The sequence below is a fragment of the Brassica napus genome, chromosome C6 (assembly GCF_020379485.1).
Source record: "Brassica napus cultivar Da-Ae chromosome C6, Da-Ae, whole genome shotgun sequence".
Taxonomy (NCBI): domain Eukaryota; kingdom Viridiplantae; phylum Streptophyta; class Magnoliopsida; order Brassicales; family Brassicaceae; genus Brassica; species Brassica napus.
In genome coordinates, this window is record NC_063449.1 from 36,720,147 (window position 1) to 36,741,453 (window position 21,307).

The window sequence follows — 21,307 nt, forward strand, 5'->3', positions numbered from 1 at the left end:
GGCAATTTCTTATAATCATACCAATACTTTTTGTAGTAGAAAATTTCTTGCATTGTTAATGGTTTTAGATATTTGTTTGTTTGTTAATATTACTATTTTGCTTTTGATATTCCACTTTACTTTAATTAGTTAGCATTTTTAAGTAAGTTATGGTTAATATTTGTTTTGTTAGTTTAAGTTATATATATATGTAATATTAGTTTCGCTTTAAATTTTTTTTTTGGAAATGTAACATTTTAGAAATAATAATTTAAATTAATGATTTGTCAAATTTTGATAGGTTTTTTAAAATTCTATGTGGACACATACTGGAAAAATTAACATATTTTAAATTAACAAATTAGAATAATAATTTGTCATAATACGATGGGTGATTTTAAATTCTATGTGGACGTATTTAATAGCTTATAGGCTCAACTTTTATATAGATAGATTTATGTTAAATTTCCAAATATTTAGTATATATATGAATAATGATTTATTTATTAGTTTGTCTTATTTGATAAACTAATCAATCGACGCCGACTAAAACTCTTAGTCTTCCAAATTAACAATGCGGATTCGAATCCGGCAACCTGTTGTAAATTCTAAATTGCCTCTTTTTATTTGAGACAATTTTTTCTATTAGAATTGTCTAATATTAATTGTGTGTTGAAATAAATTAACTTCAATACATAATTGCTTATATCTGTTTATTTACCCTCTTTTATATTTTTGTTATCATTATTCTATATATTATAGTAAATGTAAAAGGATTATAGTGAAAACGACACAGATGATCGTATTTCGTGAAGCTTGATTTAAACAAAAACAGAGAAGCAAGTGATGTAATGATGATAATCTAATCTTTCCAGATCAAAAACAAAGACATGAATACACTCTTGACTCTTCTGTACGAGATTAGTTATACACTAGGGTTGCGCACTTATATAATAAAAATTAAAATATATAGTATTAACAAATTAAATATGTATATGTGTTTGAATTATTTTAATGTGCAACAGTTATGTTTTCTTTATATAATCATCTATATGTTGGGTTGGACCCCTGTTCTAAAAATCGGCCGCCTAGCCGCCTAGGCGCTACGCGTCATTCTTCCGCCCCGATTTATGCCAAATCGGTTTAAAAATCGGATATCCGATTTTTTCCGCCTAGACCGCCTAAATGACCGCCTAGCCGCCTAGCCGCCTAAATGACCGCCTAGCTGCCTAGGCGGCCGCCTAATCTATTTTTTTTTTTTTTTAATTTTTTTTAATTTTTTTAATTTTTTTTATTTTATTTTTAATAATATTTTTATTTTTTATTTGATCTAAAATTTTATAAATATCATTTATATTCATAATTTTGATAAAAAATACACTATATTAAGTTTATATATTCTATTTGTGTGTTTTATACAATCTTAAACATGAAAATGTATTAATGTTACACACAATTAAAGATTAACATGTTTTATAACACAGTAAACCATCTAAAAATTCTGCCCCGCATAATTTCTGATTAATCCCCGATTTTCTCTTTAGGCACTAGGCCCAACCCGACCGCCCGACTAGCGCCTAGCGCGTTCCCGAACAGGGGGTTGGACTGAGCATTTGTAATTGTAATTGTGGAGTGAAATATATTTTGAATTTATGATGAGCCTGATCGATTTGGGATTAAAATTTTTATCACCGTGTTTATACCTATAAAAACCGTAATGTGGTCATCAAGTGAATTTTTATTACAAAACAGGTTCCACAACTTTTTTAATACTTTACTTTAACATCACTGAGAATATTTTAATGGTTTTAGAACAAGCAACTTAGTGGTGTTTCCAAAATTGAATTACTTTGACTTTATTCTTCCACGAGGTTTTGAAGGGTTTCAACTGGACGACTAAATTGATGCAACCCATTTTCTTGCTTTAAGTCGTTAGCTGAAAATATATATTATTTAATTTGAATATATATTAAATAAAAATCCATATTAATACAATTTTATGATTATTTTGTATCTTCTTATAACAAAACAAATTAAGTCATTGACCACAAAATTTTCAAAGTGGGATTTTAAAATTTCTGATAATTTATAGTCATTTTAAAAATTCAAAATGTAACATATACGAAAAAATCTAATTTTTTTTTATTATATGGTTAATGTGATTGTTTAATTTCTTTTAATAATATAAAATTAGACAAAAATGAATAAAGATACAAAAATTGTTATCAAATCTTTATTATTCATAATCATTAATGGTCATATATACGTTAATCATATTAAATAATTTCGTAGCTTTTATTTAAGGAAACTGCGAGAATATTCTTTTATACACTATTTATCAATTTGATAGTTAGTTTAATAAAAAATATAATATAAATTAAGATGAACCAACCTATTTTTCTAAGAATTCCGAATTTCATTCTCATGATGACAAGTGACTACAAAACAATGTTGTAATGTTTCTCAATTAATATAAAAGAGACTCTATAGGTAGATCCAAAGATGTATATTTTAAACATGCTTTAGAGACATTAAATTTTTTGGATCTATAGGCTAATGCCAGATACTGCTCCTTGTGCCCTTTCCATTTTTTCTTTTACAATTTTCTTTTCGTTATAAAATAAAACGCCGACATAAAACATTGATCGGTCATGCCTCGTATCTTATTGTTTATCTATAAAGTAATACGCGAACAATAGTATACAAATATCAAAGAAGATTCATGAGATCAGCGGTGCCTAGCCTACATTCTTTTCTATTATTTATTATTACCGTCAAACTCCGCTGATATATCTGTTATTGATATCAGCTAGAATTACATTCCTTTAAAAATGCTTAATACTAACGGTTATCAAAAAAGTACTTGACATATGCTTTGATTTTCAGATTATGGATGAGGTTCAGGGATGGCTGGCACCAATCTATAGAAGTTTTAAATATTATTTTTATATTTAGAATTAAAATATTTATAGTATTTATATAAAACAATAATTTGTTTCTGTCACTTGCTAATTTTATATATGAACATGTGTGGTATTATTTTTAAATTGCCAACATACCATTTCCCATGCTCGTTGATATATCTGAATTATACGTTCATTTTCTGTATACCCATGCATGGTAAGACCGTATATACATACGTAATAATTAAACTAATCTAATGACATAGGCTGACGCAAGATGCAGCTATATGGTTTTACGTATTTTACATATCCGGGTTAATTTGCATCATCAATGTATCCACCACTATAGATAGATAAACATGATCTATGTTTTCATTAACTTGTTAACTAAAAACCTTTAGAATAAACTTTGTTTTAGCAAACATTGCTTTCAATATTAATTTGTTGGATAAAATTTCAGCAGATAACGAAGTATTCTTGGTGCTTTTTTGGGTGCCCGAAAATTCAGAATCGTTGACATATAAATACATTTCCATAAAAGTGAAAATAACCGTTGATATGAATATTGTGAGTCTTCAAATGTTGAACCAGACTTGCGTTCTTCTGGCCATATGGATCTATAAAGAGTTTTAAATTTTTGTCTTCCTGTATCTTAATTACGCTCAAGATTAATTCCTTCTTTAAACTGTTGCAAAATGCTATAAAATGAATAAATAAAACGTATCCCATGCGCTGCTCATAGAACCTACTGGCATTGCCGCATTGATGGCATCATATCTAAATACATCCCCTCGTCAACACACTTGTAACTAATACCAAAACAATCACATTTTAAAGAGTGGAATTATATGACTTTTCTACTATATATCAACAGTATCTTGGTATAGATACCATCAAAGATTAATAGACCAGTCAATTTTGAGCATATCAAGATTTGATCTATCCCGAAAATATATATAGTAGATTAAATAGGGATAGAACAAGAATCACTCATTATGCATATGTGACAATACGTGGTCGAAGGAATCAAACCATGAACAAAGAAAATGGAATATATCTCATAATTTGGCGTGAGAAATTTTTTATTGATTAACAGTACTTATACATATATAAAACAATTCCTCAAAAAACCCTAATCAAGTATTATGTCTCATTAGAAAAACTCTTCACACTCAAGAGTGTAGAGAAAAAATTTCACAAGAAAAATACTAGACCACAAACTCTAGAAAAAGGGCAAAAGCAAAGCCTGGTTACAAAAACCACATACTAAAATACATAATCACGTTCGTACGTACTATTACATTAATCAAAAGATGACTGAAAGTGAAACCCCTTCAGAATTAAAAACCAATCAAACAAAAGAAAAAACAAAATAAGAATAAATCTCACAGATATATTGTTTGTGTGTGTTTTATTGTCTAGGAATGATGACTTGTGGTTCCATCTTCCTGATGGCTGTGATGATGATCTCCGTCGCGGTTTTGCTGGTTCGCCGTCTCCTGAACCGGCCGGTAAGCAGCGTTCAACGCCCCTAAAACTCCATAATGGTTATGTTCTCCACCTCCTCCTCCGTAACCAGACGCCAAAGGCTGTCCGGAAAACAAAGCAATGGGAGCTGCAAAATTCATGAGATGTACTCCTGCTCCTCCTCCTACTCCGCCGCCACTACCACTGTTCGTGTTGTAAGCGTCAGCCGAATGATGAGGATTGATATTAAAAGCCCATAGATTCTGCGTATTATCACCACTGCTCCAAAACGGCGCCGTAGCAGGAGTCTGACTCGTAGGTAAAGATCCAGCCGTTGATTGTACTAAATAGTTACCCATTTGGCTGTGATCTAAGAGCTGCGAAGAAGAAAAAGAATGTGACTCGTTCTTCGGACGCACCTGATGATGATGAGCCATCGTAGGCGAATGGAAGTAATAGCTGCTCGGAGTTGTACGAAGGTGAGCAGCAGAGAGAGAAGATCTTGAGCTACGAAGTGAGATATTAAGAGAAGTGAAGTTAGCCGGTATGGTTCCAGTCCCTGTAGCGGCTATAACCGCCGGTTCAGCTTGCTGTAGAAGCCACTCGATGGTCTCGCCGTCGGATTTATGACCTAGCTCACGTGTGAGCTGAAAGACACGTGCGGCGCACATGGCCGGCATACGGATCCTACGGCCTCGGCCTTCTACTTTGGTGTGTCTGTCCTTTGTTGAGGTTCGCTTAGGAGGTGGTTTCTTGGAGAGAGCGTTAGGGTCGGAGTTAGGTTCGGAAGAAGAAGCTGATGGGATGATGGCTAAGGAAGTGGAAGAGGAGGAAGAAGAATCAAGAAGCTGGAGAGGGAAGTTTGGTCTGTGATGATTCTGGTTATGATCCGGATCCATTGATGATGATCGAAGATGGGTTGTGGTGGGGAAAGTGGGACTACTGTCTCTGTTATATCTTTATGTGAGCCATAGTTTCTCTATCTACCTTCTTTGTTTTTGTTGCTAGAGAGAGAGAAAGAGAGAGAGAGAGAGAGAGAGAGGTTATGGTCCTTAAGGACATGAAACTCCTTTCAGATGGGAAGCTTAGCTGTGTCTGTGTCTGAGAGAGAGAAGGTTAAAGCAATGAATATGAACATGGACTTTGTTTCCTTCTTTGCTTTATATCTTTGTGTTCTTATATTTGGAGTTTTATTTACATTATAAAATATTCCCTGTGAGAATTTTTCGTTATTTATGGAAATAAAAGATGGGATTCGTATAATAAGGTTTTTATTTTACAGTGATCGAGAAATAAAAGAAATTCGTATTTATTGCATTTGATATATAGATTTCATAATAATAGAACCCTACTTGAACACTCTATTTTTGTTCTTTCCAATAAATAAAAATGCTACGTCAGTTTTTGTCGTTGCTGTTAACTTTCAATCGATCGCAAAATTAATTCCACAGCTAGCGAAAATTTTTGCGATTCAGAACAAAAAACTCAGAAGTTAACATATAGACGATATTTTGTACGTACGTGTCAACAGAAAATAATAAATAGATGGAATTATTATTGACAGTGATTAATCCATGGCTCTATGGTAAATCACGAGATCCACATGATTGAATCCAACTGCTTTTTTTATGAAACATATAGTTTTTATTTTTTTATGTATGCGTCTCTTGAGTGACTTTCGAGTTTATTATCTACAAGACCATATAGTTATACTGAAAACTAAAACCAAATATAGAGCTATTAATCTATTATATATAAGCAATTTTGCGTTGCTTCTGCTTTGTTTCCACCATTGGTTTTATCTCACTGGCATACAATTGTCGTTAAAAGATGTAGCAGTATATTTAGAAAATTATTTTAGTGAAATTTTATAAGTAGTGGCGAAGAAGATTCCTTTCTTATGTGATGATTATTCAACATATAGACAGTTCATATGTATACTGGCCTTTTGTTTACATAAAATCTCCATGGGAGTTCAGATTACCCTTTAAATTTCGTTTTTCAAAAAGTGGACAACTAGATTATGTTATGATATTAATTAGTACTGTACAATTTTTTATTTTGTAACTGAGTTAATTAGTTTTTTTCTTTGCTAAAACAGTTAATGAGTTTCATCAGCTAATTAGTTAAATCAAAGAAAATACGTCACTTAGAAATCACAGTATTAAGACTAGTCAACATTTATTTCATTGTAACATTTTTAACAACCATTTTTCGACCGCAAACATTCTAGTAAGCTCATGATCAACTCTAAACTATTAAAGTCGGGTTCACGTTGATATTTAACACATTTTATCCTTCAAACGGTATTAAGGTCGGACTAGTCAATCTGCCACTCTTATTTGCATATTAAATATATTAACATGTGATGATATAAATGTAAGGATGACAAGATTAGTTTAAGTCTCGTGGGACATTTCAGAATGATCAGGGTTTAGTTTTTATAATAAATCAATCAATCTGTAAAATACTTTTAGGTAGTAAAATAAAAATAGTAAGAAGAAGAAATGAGAGAAAATAAGGAAATAAATAGGAGATAGACAGTGGGGTTGAAACAGACTCCACGTGCGTGTCCTCTGCATCATTCACTCTCTAAAGACAGTGACCATAGCTTCATTGGATCCCACATCTAGTCAAGTCAAATTATTAATCTTTCTCAAAATTTCATTTATTTCTGCTTTTTTTTTCATCTTTTGATTGAATATATTTTACCATCAATCACGAACCCTACTTCAAAACATTACCGTTGCGTAACAAAAACGGTCTAAAGGATTGCTAGCATTTCTTACTCTCAGTTTGCAAAATTGTATAAATACACTTGTTTAAAAGAAATTGTTTTAAAATATCATAAGTTAGCTATCAATATTCAAAAAAACTTTGTATCAAAAATATTTTAACATTTAAGTTAAAAATTTGTTAATTACTTTTTATGATTTAGTATTTAAGGGATGAAATTGAATTTATAAGATTATTAAATATTTATAAATGATTTAAAAGAGTCAATTTAGTCATTTTACATAAATTTATGATATTTCCGAAAATAATTATTTTTAAAGGTAAATTTTAAAAGTATTATTGAATTTATGGTAAAATTAGAATTCTCCCTAATTTTACTTCATTAGTTATAAAACAAATCTGAATTTGATGTGTTAGTGTCGAATGAATACAACACGTATCATTGTTCATTGTTTAAAATATTACAGTTCTGTTAGTTTCTCAATTAATGTATACTTGAAATTTAAGATTTTCTTTTGACAAAAATTTATAATTTTTAGGTAGTAAAAACACAAAGAAAATATAAAAAGCATGTTTTGAAATATTTTTTCTAAAACACATTAATCTTTCGGATACGGACTTAATTCTTAAACTACTCGAAAGACTTGCTGAAATGTAATATTAACTTGACAAAAAATCTAAAACTTTTTTTGTTAAACAAATTCTAATTAAACATAAGATGGTAAATTAATAGAAGGAAAATACATTTATTTTTCAAGTATAATTCGAAGATATAAATAAATTAAGTATTTAGCGATTTTAACAGATAATTCACAGGATTTTCAAAAAAAATAGTTTTACTTGGCCTTATTTCCAGTTTCCAACTCATTCGCGGGATACAGAAAGTATACACTTGAGTATATAATGCATAATGGAAAAAGAAGATAAGAAATAAAAAACAAATATTTGTGTATTAAAATGGAAATAATTAAAGGAAAAAGTGGGCTCCCATCCACATTCACCAGCAATGATTGTCTCACTGCCTTTGCAGCTCCACTTCTGCCTCTTTCCTCTTTCTTTTTCTTTATTTTATTTTCTCTGCCTCACTTTAGATTTTCTTTATATTTACCCCAGAACTTTTAATTTTGCTTTCCCATAGCCCCTTCCACTTTCCCTCCTACATAACATATAAGTATAACACTACATATTTCAAGTCCAATGAGATAGGTAAACATGATAATTTACGGATGATGAATCCATCGTATGATTCTGGTTTCAGATTTCCAATAATGTCGTTGATGATGTTAAACGAATAGTCTTAAACTAAAAACTTATTCAATTAAGTATAAAATTGTGAATCGAAGATCCAGACTTTTCTGACAAAAACATAAAATATATTTAAGAGAACTACTAATCATATAATTATGCAATTAATAGTTAAAACGAATAGTCTTAAACTAAAAACCATTATGCAATTAACTTCAAAAGAAAAGAAAAGATTTGTTGTTGGCGAAATCACAACAAAAATTGTCTCCCCAAAATCCTTTTTTTTTTTTTTTTTTTTTTTTTTTTTTTTTTTTGTAACTTGGCTTTAAAATCCTTTTCTTTGTAACTAACCTTAGTTCCTACCATGGCCGTCGTTTTCTCTCCTGTTCTCCTTTTGCCTTTTTCCTTTTTCCTTTTTCCTCTGCCACTCTCTTTAGTCGTTCAACTTTTCAAAAATATAATTAGTTCTTATAACAAATATATAAAAAGCAAATATTATGTTTGACACAATCAATGTATTATTAATAGTTATAATTGCATTACAACTACTTGGTTTCGTCTAGTCTTCGGAGATCATCCACAAACTTTTATATTTCAGTGTGTAATCCCTTATTGTTGATGCTAGCTATTTATTGGGACGTGGAGGATAACCATGTGATCCAATGTAGCAGACTCTTCATCATCTAAGTTCCAAATCAAAGCTTACTAATTTTAGGTGAGTACGTACCATGGTTGATTAGTATTTTAAATGAGTAATAGTTTTGTATTGGTCATATATGGTTAAAGATGGTTCTTAATGCTTGTTATCTAAATCTTCATTTTGTATAATAGTTCATTCTTATTTTAGATTTGCTCAATCATTTAGTAATCTTGCATAATTAGGCGCTGATATCTAAAGATGTGAATCATGTGATATTATTTATACAAGGCGTACTTTACCGTGCATTAGGGATAAACAAATGAACAATACGACGGTGTATAGGGATTGTAAATTATGTTGTGAACGTATAGGCATGAACATATCATGGCAGCTTTGTTTGCAAGGGATCACTCGCTAGTATTTGACTAGTTTGAGATATGAAAGAAAATGAACGTATGAGGCATGAATATTATTGATGGTGTACCAATAAGATGAAGACGAGTGGTGTCATTGTGTCTTAAAGTGAAATTAATTCGACGAAGAAAGCAATGAATGATACCAGCTTTGCCAGCATTTGTGTCTTTTAACTTCCAAATATATACATATCATGGAAGCTTTGTTTGCAAGGGATCACTCGCTATTATTTGATTAGTTTGAAATATGAAAGAAAGTTTCATGCGATTTGTAATATCTTCAGCAAATGATTGACACACAAAAAAAGATAGAGACTCTTCCAATATTCGAAAAGGTGGCTTTTTCTTTGCTAATGATCATCACCTTAATAATTTATATTTCACTAGCTAGAGATTATATTTTAAATTTTATGTGCCATTTAAAGTTAAATCATTAAGTAAATTTCATAAACTTAAAATGTCGGTGTCTAAAAACAGTTTTTGTCCTATATAAAAATATTAGGATGTTCTGTTCAAATAATTACAGTCTTTTATACACTCCCATGCTTAAACCTATCTAATTGTGTCAATTTTCAGAATAATTTGATGTTATTGCGTAGAGACTGATGTGGTGTAAATATTGGTGGGAAATGAGATTTTGGTGCAATGTAGTTATGGTGCTACAAATAATTGCGAAGAAGAAGAAAAAAAAAGAGAGAGGAAAAAACAACATAAAAGTTGTCCTCTCATGAACTGTCACTACGGCTTGCGACATAATCACGTTGCATCCGGAACCCTAGCATTCATCATTCATTGTTTGTGTGTTTGGACCCTATCTATCTAATATCTATACTTATACATTATTTAGGTCTAACACCTTTACATGTATACCCCTCTCGGATCTTAGGTAGCCTTCACTGGTTCTAGCAGATTTAGATCCATGCTTTTGTATCTCAATGTCATTTCTATGAAATGATTTCACATTTTGTCAAAAAAAAAAAAAATGTATACCTCTCTCTTAGTAGCTCTGTTTCTACTCTTGTTTTATTCTACAACTGTCAATCTACTATTAAAGCTTATGTGTAAATTTCAATTTCGCTTGGAACTATAGCTTATTTAGTATAACATTAATTTTCTTGATAGTTCGTTTAGTACTATATTTTAAAGTTTTTGTTTCTGATATAAATTGTTGGCTCTACCGGTACCATCAAAATAAAAGTTAAAAAAAAAACAATGTGTGAATATGCATTAGTTCTATTATCTATACAGCTACATTAATATCACACATGATACATAACCTTATATCATTTTAGATGTGTAACTTTATACAAGCACATGATGAGCTTGTACGATATTGCATACAGCATGCATACGTACATGTAAAAGATTCCAAAAGCAAGAGTGATGCGTATGTTTGTATATATATAAACACTGTACCGCATCTGACTCCATGACCGTCTGATACCGATGCCTCAGAGCATCCACAATCGTGATACCCATCGTGGAGTCCTTAGAAATAAATTATCTTTTTTTTTTTTTTAATAGTTAAGGACTCTTGTGAAAAATGTGTGTACAATGGTGAACCCGAAATTGGAATCCTTAGGAATAAAAAAATATTATTTTTTTTTGTTTAGTGTAATATAATTTTTATATATTGAATGATTAAATAAAATAACTTAGTATAAAATACTAGAAATAAACTTAAAAAATAATAATTAAACATATAAATATAACAATTAAAAATAAAAACAATAATTAAACATAAAGATAGAAAAATTCCTAAATAAAAACATGATTAAATATAAAGATTACACATAAGAGTTTATAAGATGATTGAATATTAAAATCCAACATGATCATAAATGACCACCTAATGAAGACTCGCCACTCGTTCTGCTCAAGTATTTGCTCAGTATTTCAGAGCACTCTTTTCTTTCCGGACATACACACATCAATGGAGTAGTTTTCCCATCTCCAACCACATTGAACGCAAATAAGTCTCCTATCTCGCATCTGTTATCGAGACAGAACTTTCTCCAGCCTCTTGTGATGTAATACTTGCCGGCTGATTCGCTAAATTGCAAACTCACATTCCATGAATTTCCCTCTTTGTTCACCAGTATCGTCTATTTATTTTACTAACTAAATTGACTCACAAGTTTGTCTTCTTTTAGAATAGAAGCAGTGACCTCAGCCAAAAAACAGTAGTCAAATGAGAAAGAAGACATTGCCCCGGTTCGTCCTGAAATAAAAGAAACAATTTCCCACAAAACAATCTCACAAAATTAATCCTTAAGAATATTATAGTATTTTTTTATAAATTGAAATTTAAATTTTATTAATTGCATGATACAAAAAAAAGATACAATGATAAATATAAAGAAATCAAGAAACACTAATTATTAATCTTCATCACCAAATTTATTCCAAATATTTTCGATTAAATCATTTTTCAACCGTTCATGAATATGCTCATCCCGAAGATCATTACGATTGGGAAACATATTATTCAGATTTGTAGGCATGTTGGTTTCCACCTGTGAACTTCTGGTGACGTCTCTTTCTTCAAATTCAGATATATCGTACCGCATGTATCGATCTCGTTCATTTTCAACTATCATATTGTGTACTATGATACATACTCTCATAATCTTCCCTATCTTTTCTTTGTTCAATGTACGAACCGGGTTTTTGACAATCGCAAATCGAGCTTGCAATACTCCAAAAGCCCGCTCCACATCTTTTCGGGTTGCTTCTTGAGCTTTAGCAAATAACTCTTGTTTTGGAGATTGAAGGAGTTTGATAGATTGGATAAATGTTGACCATTTTGGATATATACCGTCTGTTAGATAGTATGCCAACTTATACCTGTGTCCGTGACCATGTACCTTACCCTGGGAGCTCGACCTTCAAAAATGTCATCAAACACAGGAGACCGATCGAGGACATTGATATCATTAAGGTACCTGGAGGACCAAAAAAAGCGTGCCATATCCAAAGATCTTGTGAAGCAACAACCTCTAAGACAATTGTCGGTTTTCCTGATCCTCGTGTGTATTGTCCTTTCCAAGCGGTCGGGCAATTTTTCCACTCCCAATGCATACAATCAATGCTCCCGACCATCCCAGGAAACCCTCGTTTTTCTCCAATATCGAGTAGTCGTTGAAGATCCTCCGGTGTGGGTCGTCGTAGATAGTCATTTCCGAATAACTGTATTATTCCGTCAGTGAAATTATGTAAACAGGAAAGTGCAGTGGTCTCACCAAGTCGAAGATATTCGTCAACCGTGTCAGCCGCAGAACCGTAAGCAAGCATACAAATTGCTGCCGTACATTTTTGTAGTGCAGAAAGACCAAACCTCCCGGTTGCATCTCTTCTGTGCTGAAAGAATGGAAAGTTCTCGGATAGCCCATAGACAATACGCAAGAATAAATCCTTATTCATGCGAAAGCGGCGTCTGAATATTTGTGACGAGAATGTGGCATCTTCGCTGAAGTAGTCATTCCATAAGCGGTCTTGTCCTCCTTCACGGTTTCGTTCAATATAAGCACGGCTCCTTTGGTTACTGGTTTGGGCCTCGACTATGTTGGTGAATGTATCTTCGAAGATTTCTTCGAAAACTTCGTCAAATCTTTCTTCGAAAACTTCGTCAGATGAAGATGCCGACATTTTCCTATAAAGTATAAATTTTATTTTTAAAAAAAAAAAAATATAAGTTAAATTTAGTATAACTTTTTTAAAAACTTTTTTTAAAGCTATAAGTTCAAAGAAGGTATAAGTTTTAATTTTCCTATAAAAATGTGTATAACTTTTTTTTTTTTAAGTATAACTTTTATTTTTTAATATGGTTTCTATAAGTTTTATAAGTGTGATACAAGTTTTAAAACTATAAGTTTAACACACTAATTTATTTATAAGTTACAAGTTGATTTGGGTTGGTCATACATTTATAAGTGTGATACTTGTTGATTTATCAGTGTGATACAAGAATGACCAACTACTCGACCTACGCCTAGTTGATTTATATGTATGATCAGCTATAAGTTCAACTACAAGCAAGATCAACTACATGTAACTAAGAGAAGCATGAGTGGTTCATTACAAGTTACCGAGTTTATATGTATGATCAGCTACAAGCATTATCAACTACAACCATGATCAACTACAAGCATATAAGGAAAGCAGTACTTGTTGATTAAAAAGAGTTGCATATAAGAGAAGCATGAGGATTTCATTACAAGTTACCGAATTTAGAGAAGCAGTAGTAGTTGATTACAAGTTGCTGGAGATAATAAGAGCATCCGCAACTTCCGAGTTACAGCAAAAGAGATTACAACTCCGACTGGTGGAAACTAAGCAAAAGAGATAGCTACCTAAAGACATGATAGAAGGGAAACTTATAGTACATTTCTTAGAACTACCCGTGACTTGAATTCACTTCAGCCAACCGACAAAACACTTTCAGAACCCGTGACTAGGTTCACATGTCGATCAGCTACACCTGAAAGAAAACAAAAGGCAAGAGTTAGCAAATAAATAAAGTAATACGACATGTGATACAAATAGAAACTACATGTAACTACATGTAACTAACCTAATACCTTAAATATCATCATAACATCTCAGTCATGAGTTTCAGTTTAAGAGATTCTTCCATCTCGGAGAGAGGATCTTTTTTGGCAAGTAAACGTTCTAGAATCTTTTGTTTAGAGAGCTTTTCTTTCATTTCCATGATGGACTGAAGCTGTGACATCTCTTCTTCCTTGCCACTCTTCTTCCTCTTACCAGCTGCTTTAGCAGCTTTCACACCAACTGGTCTGCTTTCAGGTTCGGCAACATCATCTTCTGTATCAACGTCCACCACTGGTTTGCGCTTCTCCTTCCCACCATCTTTAACCATATAGGTGGTGCACCATTTCTGGTCATGCCTCAGCTCTCTCCACGCATGTTCGAGGCTGAACTTGTGCTCATAAATATTGAAGAATGAGTCGAGGGCAGCTTTCATCACATCGTCTTCATTCTGACCACTTCTCTGCCCCCTCAACGCCGCCTCATAGCATCCAACGAACTTACAGACCTGCTCGTTAATCCTAGCCCACCGCTGCTCCGCTGGACCAAGCTCTCTAGGTACTGTCCCAACCAGTTGAGGGCTTGCGTTGTAGTAGTCAACAATTCTCTTCCAGAAACGTTCAGCTTTCTGGTCACAGCTGACAACGGGGTATTTGCTGGCGTTAAGCCAAGCACCAATGAGGATTTTATCCTCATTAGGAGACCATTTCCTCCTCTCTTTGTTAGCAGACTCGACAGTAGGCTGCACAGCAGACTGGACACCAGGTTGGAAAGAAGACTCGACACCAGGGTGGAAAACAAACTCATCAGGACCTTGGGACCCGAACCAAGCTGGTTCGGGTGACTCAAGATCAACTGAAGATTGACTATGCATTAGATTAACAAAGCCAGTTGTGGTATTCATGTTTAGATTATAGGTTTCTGTTACTCTATTAGCAACACAAACCCTTAAGTAACCAATAGAAAGTAAGTTCGCATTTAGTTTCGGAGTTGTTAGGCAGATAGAAAGCAAACAAGCATTTACTACCACTCTAATCATACTAATAAGTTCTACACTAGCTACACTTAAACCTAACAAGTACGATTCTATCAAATCTAGCATTAAAAACAATTAAAGCAGGAAGAGATAAGTTTTTTTTTATTACTGAAACTAGTAAGTAAGCGTGAAATAAGTTACCTTCCAACCCCTTCTCGAGTTCTGACACTGATGTTTAAAACCTCCGAAGCTCTTCCTTGAATGACATAAGATAAAACAGTTAAAATTTCAAATTTTAAATCAAATTAATTATCTAAATAAGGTATGAAACTTACCAGCCCATAACGATGACCAGTATCACCAACACCAGTACACTAACTCCCTTTGCCAAACCATAGTTAATCACTGATGTCTTCTTAGTTAACACACCCACGATCTTGTCAAGCTTAGCCACCTTCTGGTCACTCTCAAAGAATTGATCCTTGACCATCCTAAGTTGTGTCTGCGTTTCATGAAGCTCTTCTTGAATCGCCACATCCCACCATTTCCAGATGTGGGAGTCTCCATCGTCAACGTTGTTGCAGGAGAAGTACCTCCTTCCTGGATATTTACGAGTGTACGAGGTTTCAACAACAACCTCACTACCGCAATAGCATGTCCTCGGTATTCCTTCAACAGCCTCAGGTTCTGGTGGGTACTGATCCGCCTCTGCAATTATGTAGCTACTCTGAGCTTCATCCCCGTAGAGAGCAGCTTCTGCTTCAAGTAAAGAGTTGATGTCGAACTCCTCTGATGAAGGCTGCGTGTAGCTATAGTCTTGTCCCATGTTCGTTGGCCTGCACAAAAAACCAGAAACTATGTTAAGAACACATTCACTAGGGAGTTTAAGAACACATTAACTTAGATATATGATCAACTAAACAGTTTACTAGCTACACATTAAGCTAACAGAAAACCGTACAAATACGTTTTGAAACCAGAAAAATATAAGCCACAGGAAACCATACAGATACGTTTTGAAACCAAAAACGAATTGAAACCCTAACTACATCGATTGAAACCGAAAACAAGTGATGAGTTTTCCAGCTAACTAAATCGATTGAAACCCTAACTACAAACCAAAAGATCCCCAATTGAAAACGATTTGAAAACGATTTGATAACAATTTCAAAACCCCAAAATTTTTGAAACCATAAATGGAAGAAATCCCCAAATCGATTCAAAGGAAATACGAAGCATAGAGGGAGACGAGAACAACATGGAAGCTAACATATCCTTAAATCTACCACAGAATTAGTTTATTTACCTTTGAAGATCGACGATGGAGAGAAATCGAAGATGGAGAGAAATCGCCTTTCGTCAAGAGCTCTGATTTTTTTTTCTAACCTTCGGTCGCGAATGTTTTTTTTTCTCGACATAACCCAACACAACATATCGCCGGGCCAACCATCAGACGCCACGTGCAGTAAGGACTTGATCCTTCGAAGCCTTATTTACGGACTGATCCATACCGATCCGTCTAAAGCTGAGCCCAATTCACAATTTTTTAATTGTAAAAAAGCTAAGGATTTGGGCCACGGACCCGTGACGGACCTCCGTTGCGGTTGGTCTCACCTTCTCTTCTATAATTCCTACAGTTTTTTTTTGTTACTGAAGAATTATGGACCTTTGGTCCTTGTCTTTTTGGACTAACAATCGAAACAGATAAATCAATCCACTTACGCATCTGATAGGACTCAAACATAGGACCTGGTCATCCCTTAAGAGCTTCTCAGGGTCAATCGGTAGAGCAACCGACACGGACTTGACTTTTTTTTTTTTTTTTTCATCTCATTTCGTGTAAAATATATTGACTGGAATGTTGGGCGTTATCAAGGTTAATTTTATATAATCTATTACTGACTCTTTATCTGTATCAGATCTATATTGACTGGTATATATGATCTCGTACTATCTTTCCTAATACATGATAAACCAAAACAATGACTATTATTTTAACATTGGTATGGTATATATGTCTTCTGCTTTATAAGTTTTCGACAGGTTTAGTTTACTTTATAATTGTGACGTGCTTAGACAACCTCTATTGGTTAGAGCTTTTAATCGATTCTTAAAATTAATTTAATTGTTAATTGTGTACTTTATGAAGTTTAAAACCCTTAATAATATAATTAGTTTTGACAAGGTCCAATGGGAGAACCCCTATGAGGTTTTTAAATTTTTTTTTTTTGAAATTGAATTATTAAATTTAAATTTTACAAAACTTATAAATTATTGGATTTCATAAAATTTAAACAATTATGACATAAAAACATATTAAAAATAGAAATAAAAATTTATAATTTGAAATTTTAAACAAACATGAAAGAAATGCATAAACGAGAAAAAACCGATTAGTTGTAATCTTGATTTGCCGACTTCAGTGAGTTTCAGACTCTATCTAAAATCATACCTGCCGGTGTTGCAGTGGGTCAGAACAGAAAGCTTGTCAGGATTTTTGGCTTGCTGCCTCATTAAGCTTGAACCAAAGGTCCCTATTGCTTTGTTTGAAGCGACATCATCTTCAAACATATTCTCAGCAGCTTCAATATATGCCTGAAAAATAAAGGCATAGGTAGTGAAGTGAACTTACAAAAGCAAAAAAGCTCAGCTCTATGCTGATAAATGATAAAGATAAAGCCAAAAATGAATATGCAAAGATGAAGCTATCATTCCTCGGTCGAAATTAAGTTCTCTAACCTATTAAAAACACAAAGCTATCATCCAAGAGAAAGCAACCATTCCTAAGTTTAAATTGAGTTCTATAAGCCCACAACCGAATAAGAAAAAACACAAAACATTTGGTTCTTACGAAATGTTGTTTTACCTTGAAAATGGAGTTAGGTTCAATGGTAGAAAGTAGCCAAGACATTTGCTATAACTTGTTTAAGTTTCAAAGCAGCATCTGCAAGATTAACAGCTGTTGGCCGGCTGAAGAAGAAACATACATAAGACAAAACAAAGGACATAAGAATCATCACAAGAACCAAGATGCAAACTTTAATCAAAATTCAGTACCTTGACACCAAATAATCCAACTTCTTCTCAAGGAAAGCAACAGCGTCTGCCGATGAGCCATCGAAATCACTAAAGTTGGAAACTTCAACAGCTAAAGAGAGAGCTGCAGCAATGGCTATCGCATGATTGCTCAATGTGGAGCTGTTTGCTAAGAGACTAATGAGAGAGAACAACTTACATGATTGCTCGCCTGGCAAAGGAGTTTGATATCCTTGAGAGTTCTTTTGGCGTCAACTCTGTTGTCAAAAGAAAGAGGACTGAATAGAGAGAGACCTGCTGCTGTAGTCATAGAACTCTTCTAGCTCTGCATCTTCTTCATCATCACCATCACCGTAATGCACTTTGCAGTGGCTTTTGGCTTCCATGAAACTTACGCATATGAACCATACACTTCTCTATCGTCTTATGCTTCTTATGACACATCAAACAGCAAGTTGGATCCAACTCAAACTCGATATCATCATCCTCATCCATATTTTTTACCAGAACCCTCCTCCTCATCATCCTCATCCATATCTTCCAAATCCTCATCAGAATCAACCTCAACCCATTCATACCCACTCTCTTCCTCAATCGAACCCTTGTCCTTCTTCTCAACGTGGCGAGGAGGAGGAAATTGCTTAATGATGACTCAATACACTAATTGGATCAACGAGATACTGAATTCAAACCTTCGGGGTGATTTCATGGACGGATTCGGAGGAGGAGGTAGCAGCTGAGCAACAACGACGACGAAATTTCACAGAAAGAACAAAAACCATCGACAAAGAGAGAGACGCCCACACAAAAAAAAAGAAAAAAGAAAAAAAAAAGACAGCCAGTACCAAGGGGACACGTTTGGAATTTCTACCAGTTCCAAAAATCCTATGTTAGACAACGATTCTGTGGTTTTATCTCTTTTTTTATTTATTTTTTTGGTTTTTTCTTTTAGAACCTCCTATTAAAGTCACCGATGAAGGTGCTCTTACTTTCCAGGGAAGTCGTTATTGTTAAGTAGTACTAATAACAACTCATTCTAAGTTTCAGAGGAAAAAAATAATAACTCACTCAAACTCAAGTTTACAAATACAGATACACGTACATTTATGCATATATCTGACACGATGAGCATTAACTCACTCTACTTGCTTCTTTTCATACAAATATATGAAAAAACAACAGAGATATTTACGTGATTTTTTTTTATTTTTTTTATAACACTGATTTATTATGACATTACATTTATGAGAAATATTACATAGACGATTCAACAACCGATAATACTACATGCCTTATGAAGATCTAAGCCTAACTGTATCATCTGAGCCGTCCTATGAAGATCCACTCCTGACCAGATTTACTTGCACCATGTTGAAGATCTCTTGTAAACCTTTCATCTGTAGTTTTTATTAAAAAATCGTTTTCTCTGGGATTTGAAACATGGATTTCCTGTAATATGCAAAAAATTGCATAGTCTGAGATTCAAACCTCAGATCTGAGTATAGAAGCTTTTAAACTTTAACCAGTAGGCTACAGTGTTTCCACCAATTTTTTTGTTAAAATCGTTGCAATCTTGTTTATTTAAGTATATATGGAAATAGGAAATATCACATCATGTTTCTTTAGTTATATCGTAGTCCTTTTCGACCTAAAATATCCTTCACTGAAAATTAGCAATCTGTTACAAAAATTTATTCCAAAACGAACCAAGGTCGACCTCTTGAGTCTTGACGTTAATGTGGTTACTGCTATATAGTGCCGTTGCTTAATTTTTATTCAAACGGCGAACTAATACTTTTTATAGTTTTGATCCAAATGAAAGGACGTTATATTGAGTTGAACTAAGAAATAAACTTAGGGTATGACCGATTTTCCCGCTACCACCCGCAAACGCAGCTTTTGCGGTTGATAGCGGTTGTTGGCGTTTGGCAACAATCGTTCTAACCACTCCAAACTGCTCCAAACCGCTCCAAACCGTCCTATGAAGATCCACTCCTGGCCAGATTTACTTGCACCATGTTGAAGATCTCTTGTAAGCCTTTCATCTGTAGTTTTTATTAAAAAATCGCTTTCTCTAGAACTTGAAACATGGATTTCCTGTAATATGCAAAAAATTGCATAGTCTGGGATTCGAACCCCAGACCTGAGTGTAGAAGCTTTTAAACTTTAACCAGTAGACTACAATGTTTCCACCAATTTTTTTTAAAAAATCGTTGCAATCTTGTTTATTTAAGTATATATGAAAATAGGAAATATCACATCATGTTTCTTTAGTTATATCGTAGTCCTTTTCGACCTAAAATATCCTTCACTGAAAATTAGCAATCTGTTACAAAACTTTATTCCAAAACGAAGCAAGGTCGGCCTCTTGAGTCTTGACGTTAATGTGGTTACTGCTATATAGTGCCGTTGCTTAATTTTTATTCAAACGGCAAACTAATACTTTTTATAGTTTTGATCCAAATGAAAGGACGTTATATTGAGTTGAACTAAGAAATAAACTTAAGGTATGACCGGTTTTCCCGCTACCACCCGCAAACACAGCTTTTACGGTTGATAGCGGTTGTTGGCGTTTGGCAACAATCGTTCTAACCACTCCAAACTGCTTCAAACCGCTCCAAACCGCTTTAAACCTCATAAATTCAAAAGCTGGTTCCAGCTAGCGTTTGCAGTTGCGGAGGATTGCAGGAGAATAATTTTTCTTTCTTTTTTTTTAAACAATATAAATACAAAAATAAAACTATTCAATAAAAATTTTAAATTGAAATTATGAAAATACTAAAATATATCTATTATACTTTAACTAATATTATAAAATTTAAAATAAAAATATTTTCTATAATTTTAAAAAATTAAAACTATAACTTTCTAAATATAATTTTTATATTTATTATAATATTATGATTTTTAATATTTTTATAATTATATAAAATGTAAATATTTTTAATTTATTATTTAACTGCTGCTGCATTTGGTAGTTAACCAGTCATAAGTATCCTGCAAACGCACCAATTTATAACCGCAGAACCAGTCGTACAAATCTCCTAAAACCGCTAGAAACCGCAACCACACGTATCCGTAAATTCCGCAACCGCAACCGCTGCGTTTGAACCGGTCAGATCCTTAAAAGAGGTCAGTATAATTTAGGGGTAAGAAAAAACTATATCAATATTTAAGGTTGTCTAACTCTTCTTCTTGTGGTAATTACCCTTTTGCTCGGTTGAATAAATATATATATATATATATATACGCAATTGAAGGGGACAAGATGTGCCAAGGGTACGTTTTCTTCATTGTGTTTACATTACTAAAGTAAAATGTAAAAAATATTTTTTTTAACAAATTAAAGTTAAGTTTCATATTT

General features: G+C 33.2%; 2 protein-coding genes across 6 annotated transcripts; both read right to left on the reverse strand.

Moving 5' to 3' along the window:
• Positions 1–4,009: 4,009 nt before the first annotated feature.
• LOC106446518 (transcription factor TCP15-like) lies at positions 4,010–5,509 on the reverse strand. The gene has a single exon (XM_013888278.3). It carries the CDS (start codon positions 5,246–5,248, stop codon positions 4,301–4,303), a length of 948 nt encoding a protein of 315 aa, XP_013743732.1. The 5' UTR covers positions 5,249–5,509; the 3' UTR covers positions 4,010–4,300.
• Positions 5,510–10,586: 5,077 nt separating this feature from the next.
• On the reverse strand, positions 10,587–18,910 carry LOC106446519 (uncharacterized protein At4g04775-like). Of its 5 annotated transcripts, none has more exons than XM_048760126.1 (8): positions 18,143–18,910; positions 17,965–18,055; positions 17,774–17,877; positions 17,360–17,502; positions 16,214–16,538; positions 15,243–15,743; positions 15,109–15,163; positions 10,587–11,604 (listed from the first exon to the last, which is right to left on the reverse strand). In XM_048760126.1, exons 6-8 carry the CDS (start codon positions 15,731–15,733, stop codon positions 11,533–11,535), a joined length of 618 nt encoding a protein of 205 aa, XP_048616083.1. In that variant the 5' UTR covers positions 15,734–15,743; positions 16,214–16,538; positions 17,360–17,502; positions 17,774–17,877; positions 17,965–18,055; positions 18,143–18,910; the 3' UTR covers positions 10,587–11,532. The 5 variants fall into 5 exon arrangements, with proteins under 5 accessions (XP_048616083.1, XP_048616082.1, XP_048616081.1 ...); XM_048760125.1 differs by having other exon boundaries at positions 17,965–18,079; XM_048760124.1 differs by having other exon boundaries at positions 17,965–18,067; positions 18,143–18,908.
• Between the last annotated feature and the right edge of the window lie 2,397 nt (positions 18,911–21,307).